We start from the raw sequence: 22,788 nt of genomic DNA, 5'->3' as shown, positions 1-22,788 counted from the left end.
AACCTAGGTGTCAAATTTGACCCTGAAATGAGTTTCCAGCTACATATCCGTGGCGTAACTAAAACCGTCTTTTTCCACTTCTGTAACATTGCCCGCCTCCGCCCCTGCCTCAGCTCTTCTGCTGCTGAAACCCTCATTCATGCCTTTGTTACCTCTAGACTTGATTACTCCAACTCATTCCAGGCCGGCATTCCACATTCCACAATACATAAACTTGAAGTCATCCAAAACTCAGCAGCCCGTGCACTAACCCGCACCATCACCCCTTTGCTTTCTGACCTACATTGGCTCCCAGTTAAACAACGCCTCGATTTCAAAATTCTCATCCTTGTTTACAAATCACTCCATGGACTTGCCCCTCCCTATCTCTGTAATCTTTTTCAGCCTCACAATCCAACAAGATGTCTGCACTCCTCAAACTCTGGCCTCTTGAACATCCCTCATTATAACTGCTCAGCCATCAGTGGACGTGCCTTCAGCTGCCTGAGCCCTAAGCTCTGGAACTCCCTCCCTAAACCTCTATGCCTCTCTACCTCTTTTTCTTCCTTTAAGACGCTCGTTAAAACCTACCTCTTTAAAAACAAGCTTTTGATCATCTGCCTTAATTTCTTCTGTGGCTCGGTGTCAAATTTATCTGTTTGTCTGTAACACTATTGTGAAGCACCTTGGGATGCTTTACTATGTTAAAGGCGCTATATAAATAAAAGTTATTATTATATGTGCTACACTGGGCTCTGATCATTTTGCTTTTCAGGTTAAAACTTTGTAGCCACTGTGGCTAAGGATCATTTAGACATTTTAGCCAACTGGAGGAACAATTGTAACAAAGCTTTAATTACATTTTTTACTGTATAAATTTTCTGAAAGAAACTACTATCATAATTGTAAATGCTGTCTCTTTTGATGGCTTAGTTAGTTAAAGAGACTGTGCTGTGTTATACCATGCCATACAAACAAAATGTTTCAGATTTGATTTATGGTCCCTGCTGAGTCAGCTTCTCAGGTGGGATGCAACAATTGGCCTCAAAAGCCCTGGGATAGGAAGGCAAAAAAAATAATTAGTTCACATTCCTACTCTAATTGCTATCTGAGAACTCCAGCTGGAAGATACAGTTGTTTGAGGAGAGGATAAGGCTTGGTTGTGATGCCTTCTATGGTTGAATAGCCAGCTGACACTGATAGTTTGGCATACAAATAATAACCAGTTGGGCTAGATACCGGAGAGCTGCAGATGCCATGGAACTTTATGCAGCAGGAGTCAGTGCCTTCATGTGAGTGGAGGAAAGAGAAGAGAAAGGAGTAAAAACTGCATTTGTAAATAAATTAAGGCTTTTCCTTTGTTTATTTACACAGTGTGATTAGTTTAATAGTCCAGGTGAGGAATTAGTCAGGCTGTTTCAATCAAAGATAAGCCATGGCACAAACAAACCTTTGTCTTTCTTTGAAGGGTCACTGAGCTGATTTTACCTTGCAATATTTTGGATTTGATTTTCCTGAAATACTTTACAAATTTGCTTATATATCAGCAACTTTGATCTAAGTTCACATTATATAGTTATGGAATTTACAGTAATTTTCAAAGGGTTGCTCAATTTCAACTTTTTGAAACCTACAATCCCTTTTATAAACTGATCTGAAAAAGAAAAAATATACAGGAAAATGACACATACAGTGGTTATGTTTGGTAATCCTGGACTTAATCTGTTAACACTAAAAATACTTCATAGTTGGATACATAGGTGTCCTATCAATCTTGAAAAATAAATGTAAATATGGAAAATTATATGTATGGCTCCAAATACTGTAATTTTTTTTTTAAAAGAGAGAAATAATTAACCATTAAACAATTTAACTTTCCCCACCTGAAAACCTTGGACTCTGGCTAAGTACTCTAGCTGCTGAGAGGGTTGTACTGCTGAACAGGGGGAAGTAGGTGTTTTTCCTTTCAAGCTTATAGCTTCTGCAGTCGGGGATGTCCCATTCAACAGAAGCTCCCTCGCAATGGTTGCTGTGTTGCTGGTGGTGCTGAAGAATGAACTACATCCTTGGTTTATTTCTTTAGATGTCAAATAGTTCATTGCAGGAGCTGCTTTGTTACGACTTGCTTCCATCTCTTGATAAATATCAGGAGAGAGGTGGAGAATTCCCTTCTGGGCTGTAAATGAAAGAAGATAAGTGTCATATTATTACATTCTTTATTTTCTACAAGGAGTTTTTCTATAAACTTACTGCATTTTAGGAAATTGTTTTTGCAGATTTATTAACAGCAACTAAATACAAAAAAATCTGAAATATAGCAACTACTGTAGCAAACACCTGGATAACTTAAAATTCTATAATGTAAATTTACCATAATTTAAAAAAAATCTTGGAATGAAAAAGCTTTGTTCTTTATCCTATTACTAAAATTTGCAGTTTGAACTTGTATTTTGCTCCAATATATCTTTACTCTGTGATTTCAGTAAACGTATATTGTGTCTTACACATTTATGGTTAACTACACTGGGTATTACATGTAATCTGTCTTCCAGAAGTGCTGAAATAGCACTTGATCTAGTGGCAAATGAAAACATTTGTAATACTGCCTATTCTATTTCATATACTGTTAATCTTATTATAGATGTTAGCTAGCTATCAGTTTGATTTTAAACATTTAAAGATGTTGGGGATCATTTTCACCGTCACCACTTGGGCAATAAAACGGCAGAGTGGATAACCCACCTATTTTAGAACCCGCCCAATTTTCATTCCATTGATTTTAGTACGGTGAAAATCAAGTGGGTGATGCACTCCACCAGTTTATTGCCCAAGTGGTGAAGGTGAAAATACCCCCACAGTATTCCTTGACTGATGTTGCTGGTAGGACTGCTAATATTGCAATTCTACCACCACAAATTTGCTAACCTAAAATTAATTTCAAGTAAGTTAGTGCTCCATATCTCTGTGATCAGTGTTTATGGTTTTCCTTATTGAAAATCCCTACAAATATTAGCTGAAGATTGAATTCAGGTGCTTTATTATTCCCTCTTCTAGGTCTCTGCTGAGTATGAGATCATGACTAGCCTGTAACCAGCCTCTAAAAAGATTAGTAATCCAATGCTGCAGACCAGATGAGCTGCAAGGGGATCAATTGCCTTGTGTCAGTTCAGCACATGTAGCCCACACCATTCAACAATTTAGAAAAAGGATGTATGCAGGGTCAGTCAGGTTCTACTCATCAGTGCTAGCACTTAACCACAGAGTCACCCTCCCCATTAAAAATATGACATTTAATAAAGTACACTGCTTTATTGTAGAATCTTTTATTGATTTCCATGGAAACAAAGCTTCATACATAATTAAATTTGGCCAATAAATGTGGCTTTGCACCTTTTGGAAAAAGCGCCATGGACTAAATTAATTGAAAACAGAAGTTAATAGCATATATGTATAAAGGCATGATATGCACTTTCTGACATTACAAAGATACTGATAAAAAGTTTACACCACAAGTTTAGCATTAGGAACAAGAAACAATTTTTGCTTTTCTTTCAAAATTAAACCTTAACCAATTCAATATAAGTAACAATACCGCACAAATTACTACCACATGAAGTGCTGCAGCCTGTTACTCGGTTACTAAATCAACAACTAAAAGTTAAGAATATTGCATTATTTTCTAAAGTTCTGTTTATAGCAGAAAAGATTGCTCTGTAGAAAAACAGTAATACTGCCAATACTTGAAAGAACTTTGAGGGGAGGTGGCCATTAACTGTATGTAGAGAAATGTGCTAAAAGTTTCACCTATACCATGTGACTATCTTTTTCACCATCATGTGCTAACATTACTAAAGTCACTCAGTCTGTTTTTCACCTACAACAAATGTCCTTTTTACACTTGGGGCAGACGATGCTATTACTTTCATGCTGTCAACTTGTTGATCTGGAGAGGTACTTCAGAAAATGTGACAATCAGGGAACAAACAAGACTGATCCTTATTGTGCATCTTACATGGCTACTTTTGTTTATCAAGTGATAAAGACAACTGAAATTAGTTTTCCTGGGCATGTCCAAGTCTAACACTCTTCCGCTTCTTCTCATGCCCTTCAGATTATTTTTCTCACACATTTACTAAATATAACCTAATTGCAACACAGTGTTTCTTAATTATTGCCTTGGAGAGTTTTGACCTTGTGAGTACTTGTGAAATAAAACTTGATATAATGCTAAAATATTTGTAGCAACTTAAAGGAAATAACTTTTTTGTGTCTAGGTTTGGGTTCTTGCACCTCAGAGTCCAGGTCTAATTTTGAATATTTATACTTGTTTCAGATGAAACTGTGGCAGCGACACTGGTACATAATTACCAATGAGTAATTAGTACTTCATGTCTGTTCTTCACAAGGCACTAACTGGGCTTAAGAATCTTAAGACTTACTTGGGCCAACATTTCATAACCCTACAATTTTGTTGTTGCTGAAATGACTATTAAAGAGAGAATTGAGTTAATCTAAGTTGTGAATGGTCTTCCTCATGTCTGAATGTAGTTCAAAATGTATGTACAATAGAACATACCAATATCCTTAAGGGAAAAACACATTGGGAGTCTTCATTTTAAAAATTTTGTGCCATTGTGTGACTATTTTGATTAGGTGTTCTTTTACAAATAACATCCTGAATTATTTTGACCAGAGAAAGCAATCAAGTCAACCAGAGTAGGGGCAGCAGGAAAATGTAAACATATACACCAATAAAAATAGCTTGAAGTAGCACTCAGTAAGAAAAGGAATCAATAGGTAAGTTAGGCGAGAGCTTTATATGTAGAGTTTGAACAGAAGGCAAGTCCAAATCTACAGTAAGTAATCTAATATTATTCCTCATTCAGTCTCTAAATACAAAGTAGTACAAAAACTGGAGATGGTACTCATAAATGTTGGGACCAACTTACAGAGTCCTCTGAGTTGTCACATCACAACTTAGTGAAAACATCTGAGTCACTCCAACAGCTGCGTTACAGAAAGAATAGAGAGAAACCCTCCACATGCTGATCCAGAAAGTGCCTATGGCATGAGAAGAATGGGTTATGTTTCCAAGTGGTTTCTGGCCAACTACGAAACAACAAAAGGAGATAACTTTTACTAGCCATTTAACTCTATTTAGTATGGTTTTGTCCCCATAAGAAACAAGTAATTGTCTTTGGTGTAATATTCTTAGATTTATTCCTATAGAAAGCTAAAAACTCCTCAATAAAGTGATACTTTCTTTAGGTAGAAGAAATGAGAGGCAGAAAATTCAACACTGTAATTTCCTGTGATAAAATAAATTAAAACCCAGAAAAATCCATAAGAAGAATGTCTTATGTTATCTTATAACTTTCTGATTGAATGCCAAACAAAATAGTGAATGTACCTTACCAAACACATGACATTGACTAAACCTGCATGCCAAAATAAGGCTTGGTAGAAACTCAAGTAAAAGAAACTTAAGGTTGTAAGAAACAATAGGGCAGATTTTGTGATATAGGTGCAGTTTACAACCGAATGGTTTGATAAGAGTGTTATGCTGATCCAAAGTGAAATGTACTATTTACCGCAAATTTACCATGCTCAGCTCATTATCATATTTCTGCATAGTACAGGTACAGATTTGAATGCGTGGAGGGAGAAGACTAATGGTGGGAGTGGAATATTGACTTTGCAGGAAAGTGACGGTGTAGCCCAGCACCTGTCCCCATTTGGTGGCTGTTGAAGTAGAGGCAACACTGCCTGAGATGGTTGCAAGAAAATTGGTCAGCATTGCAGCAATATTGTGACCAACTGAGTCCACAGGAAAAAATATTTAAAAAAATGTATTTGAAATCTCCTGTATTGCCTAGCGCAATCAATTAGGCACACAGGCCCTTCATTTTATAATCCCCATTCCTTAGCAATGCTGGATGGCAGGAATGTAATGGCAATCCTGACCTTGCTAAGGTGTGAATGATATGAAATATGCCGCATGACGCTTTCCTGCTGTTACCCATAATTTGCATTTGGCTGCCCAAATATGGGCAGACTTATTCAATGTCCACTATCATGTCAGGATGAAAATCCCAAATATGGCAAAAAATCCGAGTGGAACAGCTCCATGCCATAATTCTGAAACTGCAATTTCCTGAAAACAGGTGTAAATACAGAGTAAATTTTTCTCACAAAGATGGGTGGTATGCAGAAGTAACCACCACATGGCCTCTTGGTAATCTAGGTATCAGGTTGTAATTAGAAAGTGTAAACAAAACAGACTTAATGTTCAATGTTAGAAATACTCCATTATGATTACATAGTTCTCACATTTCACCTCCCATCAGCATCCAGTGTCACAAACAGTCTGTCCATAGTGGTGTGCTTTTAGTATCTTTTACTTGTATCTGGACAATTGGATTATCATAGCTCCATTTCAATTCTATGTATCAAAAGGTGGCTGATGAATCTTGAGCATTTTAGAGATACAGGCTAAAAACAAAATCCCTTACAGGAACTACCTTACTTAGAAGCCTGTCCACATTCTTTCTAGCACCAGAATGCTTCAGGATTATACATCTAATATACTTTCATCACCTAGCACAAAATAGCTTAACTCCACATTTGTGTCCTCAAAGCAGCTATGTTCATGGTACTTCGTAGTACAGTTTTTCACTGGACTACTGTCATTAACCTGTTTTGCATATTTATCCCTGAAACACACACTATATCCCAGGAGATTGCTTGCAATAAGGCTGATGCACTGAAATAGTGGCCTCAAAAAGACAAACATATTCTGTGGGTTCCATTTGCAATCTCCAGCCCTGTCTCTCAGCATGGTGAACAATGACTTCCACATAAGCACACATCTTGAAAAGCATGGTCCCATTGAGTGGGGATCCAAACACACACCTCTTGACAAATAAATTGGCTCAAACTCTTGAGCATTTTGGTTAGCCCTCCAGCTAGTCACAGGTCACTTCCATAACAAAGTATAAAGGGCTAGACTTTCCACTTTCTTGCTAAGGCCGAAAAAAAGGGGCCTTGTTCCAGCGATGCGGGACCTATCGCCCGTGCTGATCGCCAGCTCAAGGCCCATTTTTTTTTTTTGCGATTTTCCACTCGGCCTTACCCCAGCGATGTCAAATGGGCGATGTGATTTCTCGGCAATCTCACAATCGGCCAAAGAAAACAGAAGTGAATGAAAAAAAAAGCTTCCCTAGCAACGCATTACTGCGCATGTGCAGGTTGATTTTTTTTTCAGGTTGATGCTCTTTCCCGCGTTTTGAGAGGCCAGGGGTCTTCACACATGCTCAGAAGTTCTGTGTGGGTCTGGGAGAGAGAGAGAGAGAGAGAGCGAGAGAGAGGAGAAAGGAAGCGGAGATTTGACAAAGCACTTATCAGAGAAAAATACTACCCCTAATTCAATTCAATTCAAACAATGGAGGGTTCATTAGAAAGGCGAAGGGCCAAGCCCTTCAGTGAGGAGGCCAATGAGGCCCTTGTTAACATTGTCAGCAAGAGGTGGGAGGATCTGACACGGGGTGGGCATGGGAAACCTCCACCCTGTGTATATCGGAGGATTTGGGCAGAGATTGCCAACATGGTCACGTCGGCATCTAATGAAGCCCGGACACCGGACCAATGCCGCAAATGTTGGAATAGCCTACTGGCAGCTGCGAGTGTAAGTTGAAATTTATAATGATCTAAATAGTAACAAGAATCTGCAATGTTATTTGGTTACATTTAAACATAACTAAATTATGAATACATTTATGCAACCCAGCATAAAGTTAAATGTTGTAATGTGAAATATGCAACGTAATGCTAATTTGTAATAGAACATTTTAATCTGTCAGTCTTAAATGTCTTCAATGTCTTAAATTGCCTGCTCTATTTGCTTATGCCGTGCAATGTTATCGTATCATTTACAGAAGAAGATTGCGATCAATAATCGGGAGCAGCGCAGGACGGGCGGGGGCTCTGCCATGTTGCACACTCTGACTGCTTACGAGGAGCTCGCGGTGGCCTTGGTGGGGCCAGAAAGCCGTTCGGTCACATTCCGTGGTGTGGCCGAACCCACCCTTGAGACATGTGAGTAATGAGAAATGTGCATTGTTCAATGTGTGAATCATTAGTAAATACTGAAAATATCGTAGTTACGCATGTAATGTTATGCAATTAAAATGTAATTTGATGTCATGCAATTACAATGTAATGTTATGCAATTATAATATAATCTGATATATAATAGTGATGTACTATAGATGTTTGAATGAGGTCATGTTCGGTCATGTTAAAGCTGTGATCACCTGTGCATATGGGGTAAAGGAAAGCATTGCAATGTTTTGACTTTGAGAAAAATTGTAATGCAATGAATTGAATAGTTAATTGTTGTTTATCAAATTAAAGGTCAAGTGGTCGTCGAGTCCTTGGAGTCCACTACCACTGAACTGTCTCCAGCATCACAGGAGGCTGAAGAAGAGGAACCACTACAGACTCCTGCTGCTGTGCTTCAGCAGGAGGAGGAGGAGGAGGAGACGGAAGAAGAGAAGAGATTTTTTTTGCGGGGGAGGTGGGGGAACAACCTGCGGCCATCTCGGTTGCGATGGAAGTAGCACTGAGACTAAGCGGTGTGCAGGTAGCGACACCAAGGTGCGTCACATTGCAAACGCCGATCCCACAGAGGTCTGGTCAGTGTGGCGAGCAATCGCCTGCCTTGGAGGGCCAGACAGAGAGCTTGATTTCCCTGTGCAAGGAGACGGTCGCGATTGGTTGCGACCTTATCCATGGGTTCGAGCGATTCTCTGCGAACTGGAGCCAGTTCTGCCAGAACTTCTCCAACTGGTCTTCTGAGCAGTCACCGACTGCAAGGGAGACCTTGGAGGCTATTCGGCAACAGACAGCCACAACCAATGCCCTACAGCATGCGTTGCTGGCTGGACACGGCGCTGCACCCCAAGGTGTCGTGTCTGCTCACAGCGAGACCCCTAGCACGCAAGCGAGTACAGAGGGCACAGTTCCTCCGGACTCGGAAGTAGAGCCTCAGGCTTCCGCTTCCTCTCCGTCACCTCCACCACGGCAGGAAGTCTTGACATCCCACTCTGCACGATGCCTTGGCGTTGGTCTGCGTAGACCAAAACGGGCGGGTGGGGTGTGAACACTGGGTGGGACAGGATCTGGAGGGAAACGTGGCCGCAGGTAGGGAGGGGGGAGTCCTTCTCTATAGTTCACTTGTTTTAAATTGATAACAGCAAGTGAACATTTTATTATACTCTTGTTATTGTTATTGTTACTAAGTTGGCCAACTGTATTCAATAGTTAAATGTTCACTTGTTATCATTACTTAACTGTTCACTTTCCATTCTTTCTGAAATGGTCACTTGTTATCGTTACTGAAATGGTCACTGGTTAGCATGACTGAAATGGTCACTTGTTATCATTACTTAAATGGCCACTTGTTCTTTAAAATGTTCAATTTATTCTTCTTCTAACGTTTTGGGGATTTTGAGGGAAAGGTGGGTTGGTGCGGGGGGTGGGGGGTTGGAGGGAGGGTGTTGCTCATTAGTTCTTAAAAATTTTTTATGTTTGTTAATAAAAAAAAAATTTCTACAACTTTTGTACCTTCTCTATTATTTACATAAGTTTTACAATATACAGTTCTTCATGCAGATTTGTTTGTTTATTCTGTTTCACCACGCAATATCATTAAATAACTTCAGTGCATAAAAGTTGTTTAATAAATAATTCCAATATACAATGAGATCTATTTAGCATAAATAAGGTGATAATACCTATTTATCTTCCCTGTCCCAAATTTCTGAGTACAATTTGCATCAATTTTATTCTCTAAATAACTCAGAACAATTCTCCATCCTTCTTCAGAGGCTAAAAATGGAGTCCGTAGTGCCCATTTCCCTCTCTAAGGCCCTGAAAAAGCAACTATTTTTGAGCACTCTTTTGGGCCTTGCATCAGTCCAGCATAGTGCATGCCAAGTGTTGAAACTTGGGATGGCCCTTGTGTGGGCGATCATCTCAGCGATCAAAGTGGAAACTTGGGGGCCTATTTTTCCAGCGATATTTTGGGCCTAGTTTCTACTTTTTGCTCAAAATGGGCGATAGAAGTCCATTTTGGGCATTAGATGGGCCATAGATGGGCGATGTGAAGTGGAAAGTCTAGCCCAAAGAATCTGAGATACCTAAAATTGTGACGTACATAAAGAGCAAAAATAATGATTATTGCCTTCTCTACCTCAGTGTGACACAGATGTCATCAAAACCTCACAAACTTGCCAGCTTGATGCTAGCTATGGTGCAGAATTTCATAGTGGACACTTTCATCAGGGGTCCAACCTCATAAATGGACTCTTCACTGAAAGTTGGGTCAGATCACAATCAACCAATGACAGGTTATTCAGAAACAGATCTTTCGGCAACCTCTCAGCACAAACAGCTGTTAATATTCTATTGTGGGAGTCAAAACAGTCGAGCTGTTTCCCTTGATGATCTGCCAATTTGCTGGAACAGGAAGTTCTTTCACGCCTTCCCTCTTACATTCACACACAAGATCTGACTGAAATAAACCACGTTCATTTTAATATCCCTTGACGAGCCAAGGGAAAGCTGGATTGCAGTTTTATGACTTAGGTATCAATGAACCCTTTCACATCTCGTATAGTTCCATGCATTGCACAGCAATGCACAGAGCTTACAAATAATAGCCTGACTGTTGAATGGTTCCTCTTAACTTCGATCACACAAAATTTCAAAATTTGCAGATGACACAAAATGATGAGGAAGATAGGAATAGATTTCAAGAAGACATAGACAGGCTGGTGGAATGGGCGGACAATGGCAGATGAAATTCAACGGGAAGCATGAGGCGATACATTTTGGTAGGAAGAATGAGGAGAGACCATACAAGCTAAATGGTATAATTTTAAAGGGGGTGCAAGAACAGAGAGACCTGGGGGTGCTTGTGCACAAATCTTTGAAGGTGGTAGGACAGGTTATCAAAGCAGTTAATAAAGCATGTGGGATCTTTGGTCTTATAAATAGAGGCATAGAGTGCAAACGCCAGGAAGTTATGCTAAGCCTACATAAAACATTAGTTCGGCCCCAGCTGGAGTATTGTGTCTAATTCTGGGAACCACACTTTAGGAAGGATATGAAGGCTTTGGAGAGGGAACAGAAGAGATTTACTAGAATGGTTCCAGAGATGAGGGATTACAATTATGTGGATAGACTGGAGAAGAGAAGGCGAAGAGGAGATTTGATAGAAATGTTCAAAATCATGAAGGATTTAGAGTAAATAAAGAGAAACTGTTTCCAATGGCTGAAGGGTCGATAACGAGAGGGCACAGATTTAAGGTGATTGGTACAAAGAACCAGAGGCGACATGAGGAAATACTATTTTACGCAACGGGTGGTTAGGATTTGGAATACACTGCCTGATAGGGTAATAGATACAGATTCAATAGTTGCCTTCAAAAGGAAATTGGATAAATACTTGAAGGAGAAAAAAATGGCGGGATATAGGGAAAGACTGAGGGAGTGACAACAACTGGATTGCTCTTCAAAAGAGCCAATGCAGACTCGATGAGCCGAATTGCCTCCTTCTGTGCTGTACTATTCTATGAAAAATAAATGCAAGCTAAGATGCAGTTAATAGTCTTTTAGCATGACATGACCTTGAAGCCTACAATCCTAAACAAGAAAGATTTATCCATTGGTACTGTGATCACAGCTACAACCAATAATAGGGCCAGCTTCCCAAATGATCCATATGAATTATCTGTGTTTAAAGATGAAATAGTTCAAGCGCCTTAAGTCTATTGTGTGTCTTTCCTCTTGTCTCTTTCAGGGTTATGAAGTAGAACTTTTGAGTTTTTCTGGCATAAGGATCTAGGAAAGTAGAAGCTTTGATGTTTAAAGGGCCATGAGCTGTTTGGATTGAATACTCTCTTAACTGTCTTGATAAATAAAGTCACTCTTCTGAATTTCATGTGAAGACTGCTCCAACAGCTTCTCTCATCCATGCATGTAACAAAATAAGGTTTCATTCATCCTAAAACCTGATGGCCACCACTGAATATCTGCTAGCATTGGGGGCAGCAGCAGCTTCAAGTCGCTGCTGGGATATTGAAGAGGTAGTTATAGCAAAGAGTGTTTCTTCTTGGATTCTCCTGTCCTTCTCCATCTGAATCTTTTGACTCCCAGTGCAAAAGAAAAAGTGTCCGTTTCCTGGGGGATTGCACATTGAAAAGCACAGGAGAGTTGTCATAGACTATGGGAGATTTTAACCCCCCAAAACACCTGTTTGGGTCAGGTGGGAAGTAAAAATATAAAAAACCTCACACTTGAACCCAACCCGCCCACTTCTGGTTTTAACAGAGGCAAGACTGGGGATAGGCGACCAACCTGGGCCCAGAAGGCTGGTCGCTCATTTAAATATTTTAATGAGGCTGCTTGCCTCGAAATTGCGGAACGCTGTAAACCTGCCGATATCATTGGTGGGCAAGGATAACGGCCGCCGCCGAGAAAGCACAGGCACTACCGGCATTTTGGTACTGCCTGCTCATTTTCATCAGAGTGGCGGTGATTTGCTCGTGCAACGTGCTTTTTATAGCGTTAATCTCAGAAGGAGGCCAAAGGTCGTCTGTCTCCCGCTAGCAGTGTAGGGGAGCTGGGAAGAAAGGAGCGACCTGAAAAGATGCTGTACGTGCTCCAGAAATATTAGCTGCCACCCAATGTTTGTCAATTTTTTATTTGTTTAGGACATGAATGCAGATAAAAGAGATCTCAGAGATTGTCTTCAATCCTTGCAATAGAGTTCGCCCATTGATTTATTGACCCACAAACACCGTAGGCCTCCCAGAGGTCTGCCAGAAAATGCAACCTCCCCCCACCCCCACCACTGATGGACAAAAAATGAAGTTTAAAAGAAGAACCTTGGGCAAAAAAGACTTTTGAAGTTCCGGCGTCCATCCTCATAAGTCCTGCCAGACGTCTCATGGCAATAAATACTGGCAGGAATTAGCGCGGATGGCAATACGAGCGAAGCCTACTCAGAACTCCGACACGGCAAGCGAGTCCCAAGTGGGCAGAGGAAACGCTTCAAGAACACCCTCAAAGCCTCGTTGAAAAAGTGCAACATCCCCACCGACACCTGGGAATCCCTGGCCCAAGACCGCTCAAAATGGAAGAGAAGCATCCGGGAAGGCGCCAAACACCTTGAGTCTCTTCGCCGGGAGCACACGGAAGCCAAGCGCAAACAGCGGAAGGAGCGTACGACCACGCAGGCACCCCACCCACTCGTCCCTCCAACCACCGTCTGCCCCACTTGTGGCTGAGACTATAGGTTCCGCATTGGATTATCAGTCACATGAGAACTCATACTAGTGTGGAAGCAAGTCATCCTCGACTCCGAGGGACTGCCTAAGCAAAGAAGACTGCGAGCGGAGAACTCCAAAATCAATGAGCTAGTGTCAACTTGGCGTTGCATGCTGATTGATGTCACGCTCCACCTCATTAAAATACTCTCACCAATAGTAGGTTACGGCAGCATTGACGACTTGCTCAAAATGGCGGCCGCCGCGGTACCACCATCAGCTGGCGGAAGAGAGCTGGCCGCCATTTTTTTGCCATTTCCATGGTTTTAATGGGTGACACAAACCACTAGAATTTCTAGGCCACTCCTCTTAAAAGCATAACAGAGTAGATTACTACAAAAATGTGCTTTGGGCATGGAGCTTCATCTACTGGGAATGCATCTTGAGAATTCGGGGATGCACTTCCCACAGTTGTAGATTCCTTAAAATTAATGGAAAGATAATTGTGGGTTGTCTATGCCCAAACTTCTAATATAGATTCTTCAGGTGAATGAAGGTCCGCGTCGGAGTGCAATTTTGTAAAATCAGTTCTAATGTTCCAAGCCCTGCTGGATAGCAGTATACTGTATGGTGTTTTAAAGTTAAAAAAAATGAAAAAGAATAATGGCTACACAAAAGTGATTACCAGATAGCAACTGCATAAATAATATTCAGTCACCAAAACCACTTCTGTATCATCACCTGTCGCTGGGGCTGAAATTGCCCCCCTCCATAAGCTCCATTACCGCTTCTCAGAGGTGGGAATGGAGCAGAGAGGCCTTACCGACCGGGCAAAGACGGATGGGCCGACCCGACCGAAATTGCCCCCGGACTGGAAGCGGCGGGAATGGGTTTCCGCTCTTCCTGTTTTCCCACCGTGTCGGGCACACGCCGACCCCTTACCGAATGGCGGTGACCCTCTTTCCACCCCTCACGCGGTATTGCCCCACGGGAGCGCGTCCGCCCTTACAGGGGAGGTCGCGTTACCGGCAACTCCATTATATTTATTTTTGTCGGCCAACTGCCAGGTCGGCCCGACGGCGATGCCCACGGGTTCTGCCGGGCCGCCAACAGGCAGCCCGGCACCTCCTCTTGGGTGCCAGGCCGCTGGCCCAGCCGAAACCCTTCCTGGTGGCCCAGTGGGCCAAACTGAACTTGTTGCAGAGCTTGCAGCGGCCTTCCCCTTCAACTGAAGAGGAGGGATGCTGTGACCCATCAGCACGCGCTGATGACTGGTCGGGGCAGCCGACCCATTGCAAGGGAACTTCCGCCCAACCAGAAAAAAAATTCTATCAGCTGAATTTCTGCGATATCTCCGCCCCATGGGTTGGGCCAGAGAAAAATGTTTAAAATGTAAGGTATGCCCCATTTGGGGTTGGGGGGGGGGGCAATTTTGGCCCTTGTCTCTACCTCACCCCCAACACCAATGAAAGTCTCTTGTCCGACCCTCGCAACCTCGAGCCACAACTTTTCCAACTATGACCATGAGCTCCATTTTATACAAACTTCATCTAAAACTCTGCTGCCCACATCCTTTCACATACTAAATCCCATCTAGTCCCATGTCCCAGTTCTGTTGATTCTGGTTTGAAGTGTATTCCCCTGTGCCCTCTGTCCCATCATCAATGACATAGTCTACAGCCATCACATTCGTTCAAGCTGGAATTTTCTTCCCAAACCCTCTGCTTCGTCACTTCTGCCCCTATCTTCAAAGTGCCTTCTCAAGTTCTTCCTCTTTAATCACACCTTTGCTCACCTTCTATCCCAATTACCGTTTGGTGGCCAATTCCCCCTTTCATAGAGTACTTTGGAACATTTTGCTGAGTTACAGGGGCTAGATAAGTGCAACTTTCTGCAGTAGACTCGGGTCACAGACTCAAGAAAGTAAAACAAATCAGATAACATAAAATAATGTGAAGGAAAGGAGAATAAAACAGGAAATATAATCTCACTAGACAGATGGTTAAGATATCAAGCCAGAATCTGAACTGCACAAGCACCAATAGAGACCATGCATACAAATGGGAAGAACAAGAAAATACCAAGAATATACTATGCCACAAATAAATAGCTTTACAAATAAAGTACAGGAAAAATGTTGTGCAAATGCTGTACTCAACAATGCAATGAACATATTTCCATTTGAATCATAAATTAATGTACTTATTAGTTGAAAATTCAAAAAGTGTATGCAAATTCTATCTTTTTTTAGATCACTGCATCAATTAAGGTTTTTTTAGGGACACATAGACCCTGCCTCCCTAATTTAAAGGATTAAGGACTCTATTTTCGCCACCATTGGGCACCATTTTTTTGGCGTCCGCTGATTTTTTTTGAGCAATCATGATTTTGCAATTTTGCTCAAAGTTTGTATGCCGGAGGAACTGTCAACACCGTTTTTTTGCAAGCAAGATTTTTTGGCGCAGATCTGGTTGAAAAGCTGATTTTGGCCCTTTAACCGATTTTCACCAACAACGATTTTTTTCAGGGTGGCACACAGTGGCTTTAAGTACCGATCAGAAAAGCCCTATGTTAACTTAAGGAAATCGACGCTCGGTATAATTCTGAGTTTTTGGAGCGAGGGACGAAGACAACTTAAAACACAAATTCATTATGATTTTTGCAGAGGGAACTTGGAAAATAACTCGGAAAGTTCATTTATCCCCAAAAATGTTTTTGGGAATGGGCAAATTGCGATTCCACGCCTCCACATCACTGAATCTCTGCTGACGGGGCTCCAGGCACGGGTCGGAGGAGTGCCGGCCGGCTGAAGAATCGCTTCCTCGGACGGACACAAGCACAGGAGCTCGGCGCTTGGTTTCCAGCACCCCCTCAGGCTCAGCTTGGAAAGAAGCCCGAGGGGGAGGAGGGGTGGGGTGGAATCCAAACGCCGAGCTCCTGGGTTTCTGTCCGGCCGAGGGAGCGATTCTGCCGGCATGCACTCTGAACTGTGCATTGGAGATGGCACAACACAGCAGCAAACATAGGCATTTCGGCACAAGCTATAATTAAAGTGCCATAAATCTCTGGGCGTCACGTCGCCATAGAGACAGAGCTTAATGTTGCACATGTGCGCAGACCAGTGTGTGGTCCGTGCTGCTAGGGCATCACCCAGCAAAGGTGTGTGTGTGTGCCGTGCTTCAGTAAGTCTCACAATAACAAAAATAACAAAGTTAAGAATAAGAATTATGGGTGTAAATCTTACTATGCCTCAAGTAATAAGATTGGTTTACATGCATGGCATATGGAAGCGACGGATAGTACCACAACGCCATCGTCGCACAAACCAGATCGCTTGGGCATTAATGGGAAGGAGGCCATACCCTGATCGAATCTACAGGCACAGGCGCTCATCCCTAACCTGAGTGAGGCAGACTGCATTCGCAGGCTGCGATTTAGAAAGGAGGTCATCACCGAGATCTGCCAGCTAGTCAGGTCAGCCATACAGCCAAGAAATAGCAGGAGGACTGCCCTTCCTGTGGAAGTGAAGGTCACTGCAGCACTTGCCTTCTATGCTTCTGGCTCATTTCAAACAGTAACTGGAGATATGTGCTGCATCTCGCAGCACACCGCACATTGCTGCATTCGACAGGTGACTATGCACTGTATGCCAAAAGGGACCAGTTCATCAATTTCCCTATGACCACGCAGGCAATGTGAGACAGGGCTGTGGGTTTCTCCAGAATTGCTGGTTTCCCAAAGGTACAGTGTGCGATCGACTGTACCCACATCGTCTTGAGAGCACCTTTGGACAACTCCGAAGTTTATCGGAACACGAAAGGATTCCGTTCCCTAAATGTGCAGCTCGTCTGTGATGATCTGCATCGGATCATGGCAGTCGACGCCAAATACCCAGGTAGCATCCATGATGCTTTCATCCTACGCGAGAGCATTATATTTGCAATGTTTCAGGAGCTGCCAGAAGAGCAGAGCTGGTTGCTCAGGGACAAAGGATATTGGCTTATGACCCCCCTACACAATCCCCGCACTGAGCCAGAGCGTTGGTACAACATGTCGCACATAATGACACGGAGCATCATAGAGTGGACAACTAGCATACTGAAGCAGCGTTTCTGATGCCTGGATCACACTGGAGGCTACCTGCAATACGCCCCTCACTACATCGGTCAGTTCACTGTCATGTCTGCAGGCTGCACAACTTGGCCATCATGAGGGGCTAGGCCCTGGAAATGGACGATCCATCTTAGGGGAGAAAGCGGAGGGGGGGGAGGAAGAGGATGATGAGGAGGCTGACAACAAGAACGAAGTCGAGGAGGAGGAGGAGCAGCAGCAGCAGGAAGACAAGGAGGACCAGCAGCAGGAGGAGAACGACGATGAACCCATGCCACCACCTCAACCTGCAGGACGATGGCAGAAGAGGCAGCCTCGTGCACTTATAGCCATAGCTAGAGACTTGCATCAGCGGCTAATCTGTGATCGCTTTGGTGCCTGAGGCTAAACGGCCTGGCAGTGTTTACTCTTTGCACCTGTTAGTATGAAAAAATAATGTACATCATATGTACGTAATGTTGTGTTGGTTTATATTGTTTTAATTCAAAAAATAATGTGCAGGATTATGCTTAAATTTAAAAAATAATTAGGTTTATTAAACATTTGTACAGTTTTACTTAACTTTAATAAAAACATTTGTATCACACTTAAAACTTTTCAATGAAGAAAATAAATAGCAGCAACAAACAAATAAACTCTAGCTGCAGCCATCTCTCCTTCCCCTTATTCAAAGACATTAGCGCTGTGCACCCCTCTTGCCGCCTCTACTCCTACCCGTGCCCGTTGTCTCAGACTTCTGCTTCCTCACTATGACCCCAAGGTTTTTTCTGCTTTCTGCGCAAAGGCACATTTGTTGTTGGTGGGGTTGGACAGGGACAGACCTAGCAGACAGCATTGTGTAAGGCCTTGGTTCATCGTCGGACTCTTCTTCAGCCTGTAGATGAACCCCCGGCACACTACCTGACTTTTGTCTGGGGATTGGAAAGTGAGTGTCAGCAGTTGATGCTGCAATTGCTGTTGGGCAATGACAGCCTGGGTGTGTCCCTCCCTAATCTGCACCGATACTGCACCAGCTGCCTCTGACATTCCCTCCCTAATCTCCGACATTCCCTCCCTAATCTGCCCCGACACTGCTCCCATTCCTACAGTGTTGCTACTTCTACTGACAGTCCTGCTAATTCTACCCTCACCCCACCAATGGTGGCCAGGATCTGGTTAGCTCAATGCTCTCCCTACTCATTCCCATGATCTGTTCTGTGTCCCCTGCTTCCTGCATTTCAGGTTGAGCTCTCCTTCCCACCCTCCTCGGCCATCTCCCCAGGTGTGGCTTGCTGCAGCCCACTAAGATCCGCAGCCTCAGACTCTACCCCATGAAATGTCGTGTCGGTTGTATTGCTCAGCAAAGGACTTGGCACCCTCAGGGTGTTCATTTGCTCCAGTTGCAATGTGACCATCTCCCTGCTGCCCTTCATTGTCCAGCTCATCCTCGTCCTGAAGTGGATGAATAATATCTGAACTGACGGCTTCCTGATCTTCTGCTTCAGCTTCTGTCTTTTCCTGAAGCGCAACATCTGCAAAACATAAGAGAGCAGATGTTTGGTTAGCAGCGCGGGGGGGGGGGGGGCGGTGGGGGCAGAAGGGGCAGGGTGACATGAGTACGTGGCAGGGCTTACCCTCTCTCGGTAACCTGGGCCCAGCATCCACATTGGTGGTTGATCTTCTCTTGTAAGATTGAATCATATCAGCGATCCTCTGTTCCACGGCTGTTAGTTGAAGCTTACTTGGTGCACTGTCTCCAGTTTTTGACCTTTCTCGGTTCATCAGTGACATCTTCTTCTGCAAAGATGAAAATAGAACTTTTTAAAGAGAGGGTCCTTCTGCTGTGGTGGCCACACACACAGACACACACATACGTCACATTTACAAATGTAATTGCAGTGCATAAGTACTTACCAGTAACTGCTTGGCCAAGGTCCTGCCACTTTTTTTTGACCTGCACGCCGCTTCTCGGGATCATGGCCACTGCATTGAACTCTTTTGCAACTTGTTTCCAAAGTTTTGCTAGTAGAGAGGGTTTCAGTTTCTTTTGTCCCATTCTTCCTTTGTTTTCATCTCTTCAATTATGTCTACCAGGGGCTCAATTTCTTCTGCTTGAAATTTCTTTGCCCTTCCCCCTTCCCCTTCCCTTTCTCATTCCCCTTCCCCTTCCCCTTCCCTTGGATCCATCGATTTCAGCTAAAATGTCTAAATCCAGCTCCGATCCGAATGTATTCTCACAAGCTGCTGATCCAGACCAGGAAGTTCGCTGTGGATGCGCAGACACACCCGACACATGAAAAAAGTTTTTTTTGGGGGTGCATGCTCACTGACTTTTCAGTGCACACTTGGAGCTCCACCCCCAGATTTAACTTCGGGTACTGCAGCGCCAAAATTAAATTTTACTTTGGCGAAAATTGTGTATTTTTTTTCTGCACAAATGGGCACAAAAAAATCCTTCTGGGCGCCAAAAATCGGCAAAGAAGAAAAGACACAACAGTGTCCAACTAAAAAAGCTAGTGAGAAGGAAAGGCCAACAGAAATGAGGAAAACAGGCTAAGGAAGAAAAAGGAGAAAACACATATGAAGGTTTTCAATGGGGCAAATAAACTGTCTACAGGGAATCTCAGTGACCAAAATATTGGATTTTCATATAGTTTCTGGAGGAAACGATTCCTAATTCTTCCCAGAATACATCCTAGCTGAAAACTTACTCATGGAGTAGCAATAATACTTTAATCTTGCATCAAAACAAATGCATTTTATGTTATGTTAATACTTAATACTGTATTATACACATTTATGTTGTGCTGTTACTTTCTTTTTCAAACCTGAAACTGTCTTGCACCAGATGTCTTTTAAAGATAAAATGACAGACTGGAATGCACCTCCAAGCATGTAATTCATAGCTACTCAGTGGAGTGATTACCCTTCTGATTTTGATCACATCCTTTGCGGAAGTATGTAGTCTCTATAGGCACTTTTATATTGCATTGCTGTATTGGGGACAGCAGGACCTCCTGCCTCCATGTTTCTTCACCAGGCAATGAGCAGAAGTGAACCTGGTACAGCTTTAAAGACTTACAAAAAAGTGGGTCTCGGTTGTCACTGGAACAAGGCAATTTGAACAGTTTATCGTTTCCAACTGCAGTCGATGGCGACAGAATCACAAGTTTGCTGTCAGCTGCAGTTTTTAAACATGAAAGTACCTTGACTGATGATCCAGTTGAGACAGAAAACACACACTGTGTGAAATTGCAATGACCAACCCTTTATTAAATGACTACAAATGAAAACTGTTCTCACCGTTCTTAAATCACATATGCGAGTTCGAACAGAATGTATTGTTCAGCTTACTGTACACTGAGAAAGACATTACAGTTCTTGAGGTTGAACAAGTTGTGTTTGCATCAGTTATTCTGAATCTAACTAGGGTGTGCTTGATCATGATACTGGGTTTAAAAAAAGCAGCAAATGTTCCATCCCCATCACCAACTTGAATAAAATTGATTATACTATTGCCATCCATATCAGTCAACATTTACAAAACAAGCTGCTGGCTAGGGTTTCTAACTGTAGAGATTTTAAATAACATTTAAAAGTATAAACAGTTGTCGTTGTTGGCTTTTCTCATTGATCAGCAACTTTAGACAGTGACTAATTGAGCCACACAGCCCAGAAAGGTCCTGAGTCTATGCTGAGTTAGCATATCTCAACTATACCGGAGCTTACAGTATTACAACTGGCCTCAGTACCCCAGGTTAGGAAGAATGTAGAAAATGTTTTAAATCGCTATTCAATGACCTTCATTGAAAGCATGTGCAGACATTGAGAACAGAATTATGCTCAGCTTTTATACACCTCACTTGCGAAAAACAGCAGGGGGCGTGGGGTAGAGGGGGGGGGGGGTGTGGTGGGGGGTGGGGAAGTGGAATTATACCCCAGGAGGAGAGGCGGGAAGAACATTTGAGAGAGAAATGTATAAATTGTTTCAAACAGTGATGTTCATTGTTACCCAGGTGAGTTGTGAATATTAAATTCTGCTGGAATTGAAATTTTTCCCTAGGCAACTATGAGATAATCTTAAAGAGTGAATGGCATTAGCAATCAAGTAATACATATTAAACAATTGATACCTAGCAACAATTACGAAGTAGCAATCTTATCAATCAAGCTGACATCCCAAACCACACAGCAAGGTTACATTTCTGTTGCCTTGAAGTCACTCCAAGGCATTTTCTTCAAAAGTATAATATATACAAAGTTAGTTTGATGATTTTAAGTCACTTTCCACACTTCTCTTTCTTGAAAGTAGTGGCTCCTGCTGGCGTACGGTTCTATAGGTGGTAACAGCCTTCTGTATCTTGCACAAGAGGTTATTCTTTATGTGTGAATTTACAATGGTGAATGTCAGTAGGTTATTTCATCATAGGCAGTCCCTTGGAATCGAGGAGGACTTGCTTCCACTCTAAAAATGAGTTCATAGGTGACTGAACAGTGCAATACAGGAATTACAGTCTCTGTCACAGGTGTGACAAACAGTTGTTGAGGGAAAGGGAGGGTGGGGCAGGTTTGCCACACGCTCTTTCCGCTGCCTGCGTTTGGTTTCTGCATGCTCTTGGCGATGAGACTCGAGGTGCTCAGCTCCCTCCATTTATGGCGGTCTTTGGCCAGGGACTCCCAGGTGTCGGTGGGGATGTTGCACTTTATCAAGGAGGCTTTAAGGGTGCCCTTGAAACGTTTCTTCTGCCCACCTTTGGCTCGTTTGCCATGAAGGAGTTCCGAGTAGAGCGCTTGCTTTGGGAGTCTCGTGTCAGGCCATGTGAACAATGTGGTCTGTCCATCAGAGCTGATCGAGTGGTCAGGGCTTCAATGCTGGGGATGTTGGCCTGATCGAGGACACTAACATTGGTGCGTCTGTCCTCCCAGGAGATTTGCAGGATCTTGCGGAGACATCGTTGGTGGTGACTCGAGGAGTCTATTGTACATGGTCCAAGTCTCTGAACCATACAGGAGGGTGGGTATTACTATACTACAGCCCTGTAGACCATGAGCTTGGTGCCAGATTTGAGGGCCTGGTCTTCGAACACTCTTTTCCTCAGGCGGCCAAAGGCTGCACTGGAGGTGGTGTTGAATCTCGTCGTCAATATCTGCCCTTGTTGATAAGGGGCTCCCGAGGTATGGGAAGTGGTCCACGTTGTCCAGGACCATGCCGTGGTACAAAAGCTTTTGACACTGTCAACTGCAAAGATCTATGGAGTGTCCTCCTCCGTTTCACCTGCCCCCAAAAGTTCGCCACCATGCTCCACCACGACATGTAGGTCTTGATCCTTACCAACGGATCCATTACAGACCCAGTCCACGTCTGGACCGGGGTCAAACAGGGCTGCAT

General features: G+C 42.9%; 1 protein-coding gene across 4 annotated transcripts in view; it reads right to left on the bottom strand.

Moving 5' to 3' along the window:
- The window catches only part of stau2 (staufen double-stranded RNA binding protein 2), a 675,620-nt gene that overhangs the window by 225,505 nt on the left and 427,327 nt on the right, over positions 1–22,788 (bottom strand). For 3 of the 4 annotated variants that reach the window (XM_070891170.1, XM_070891163.1, XM_070891156.1), the window contains one exon: positions 1,863–2,155. In XM_070891170.1, the coding sequence (XP_070747271.1) occupies positions 1,863–2,155 (293 nt within the window). Of the gene's footprint in view, positions 1–1,319; positions 2,156–22,788 lie in introns of those variants that run through there. The other variant, XM_070891177.1, reaches the window with a different exon arrangement.

The sequence above is a fragment of the Pristiophorus japonicus genome, chromosome 1, assembly GCF_044704955.1.
Source record: "Pristiophorus japonicus isolate sPriJap1 chromosome 1, sPriJap1.hap1, whole genome shotgun sequence".
Lineage (NCBI taxonomy): Eukaryota > Metazoa > Chordata > Chondrichthyes > Pristiophoridae > Pristiophorus > Pristiophorus japonicus.
Note: the sequence above shows the minus strand (reverse complement) of the source record. Positions and strands in the feature narration are given on the sequence as shown.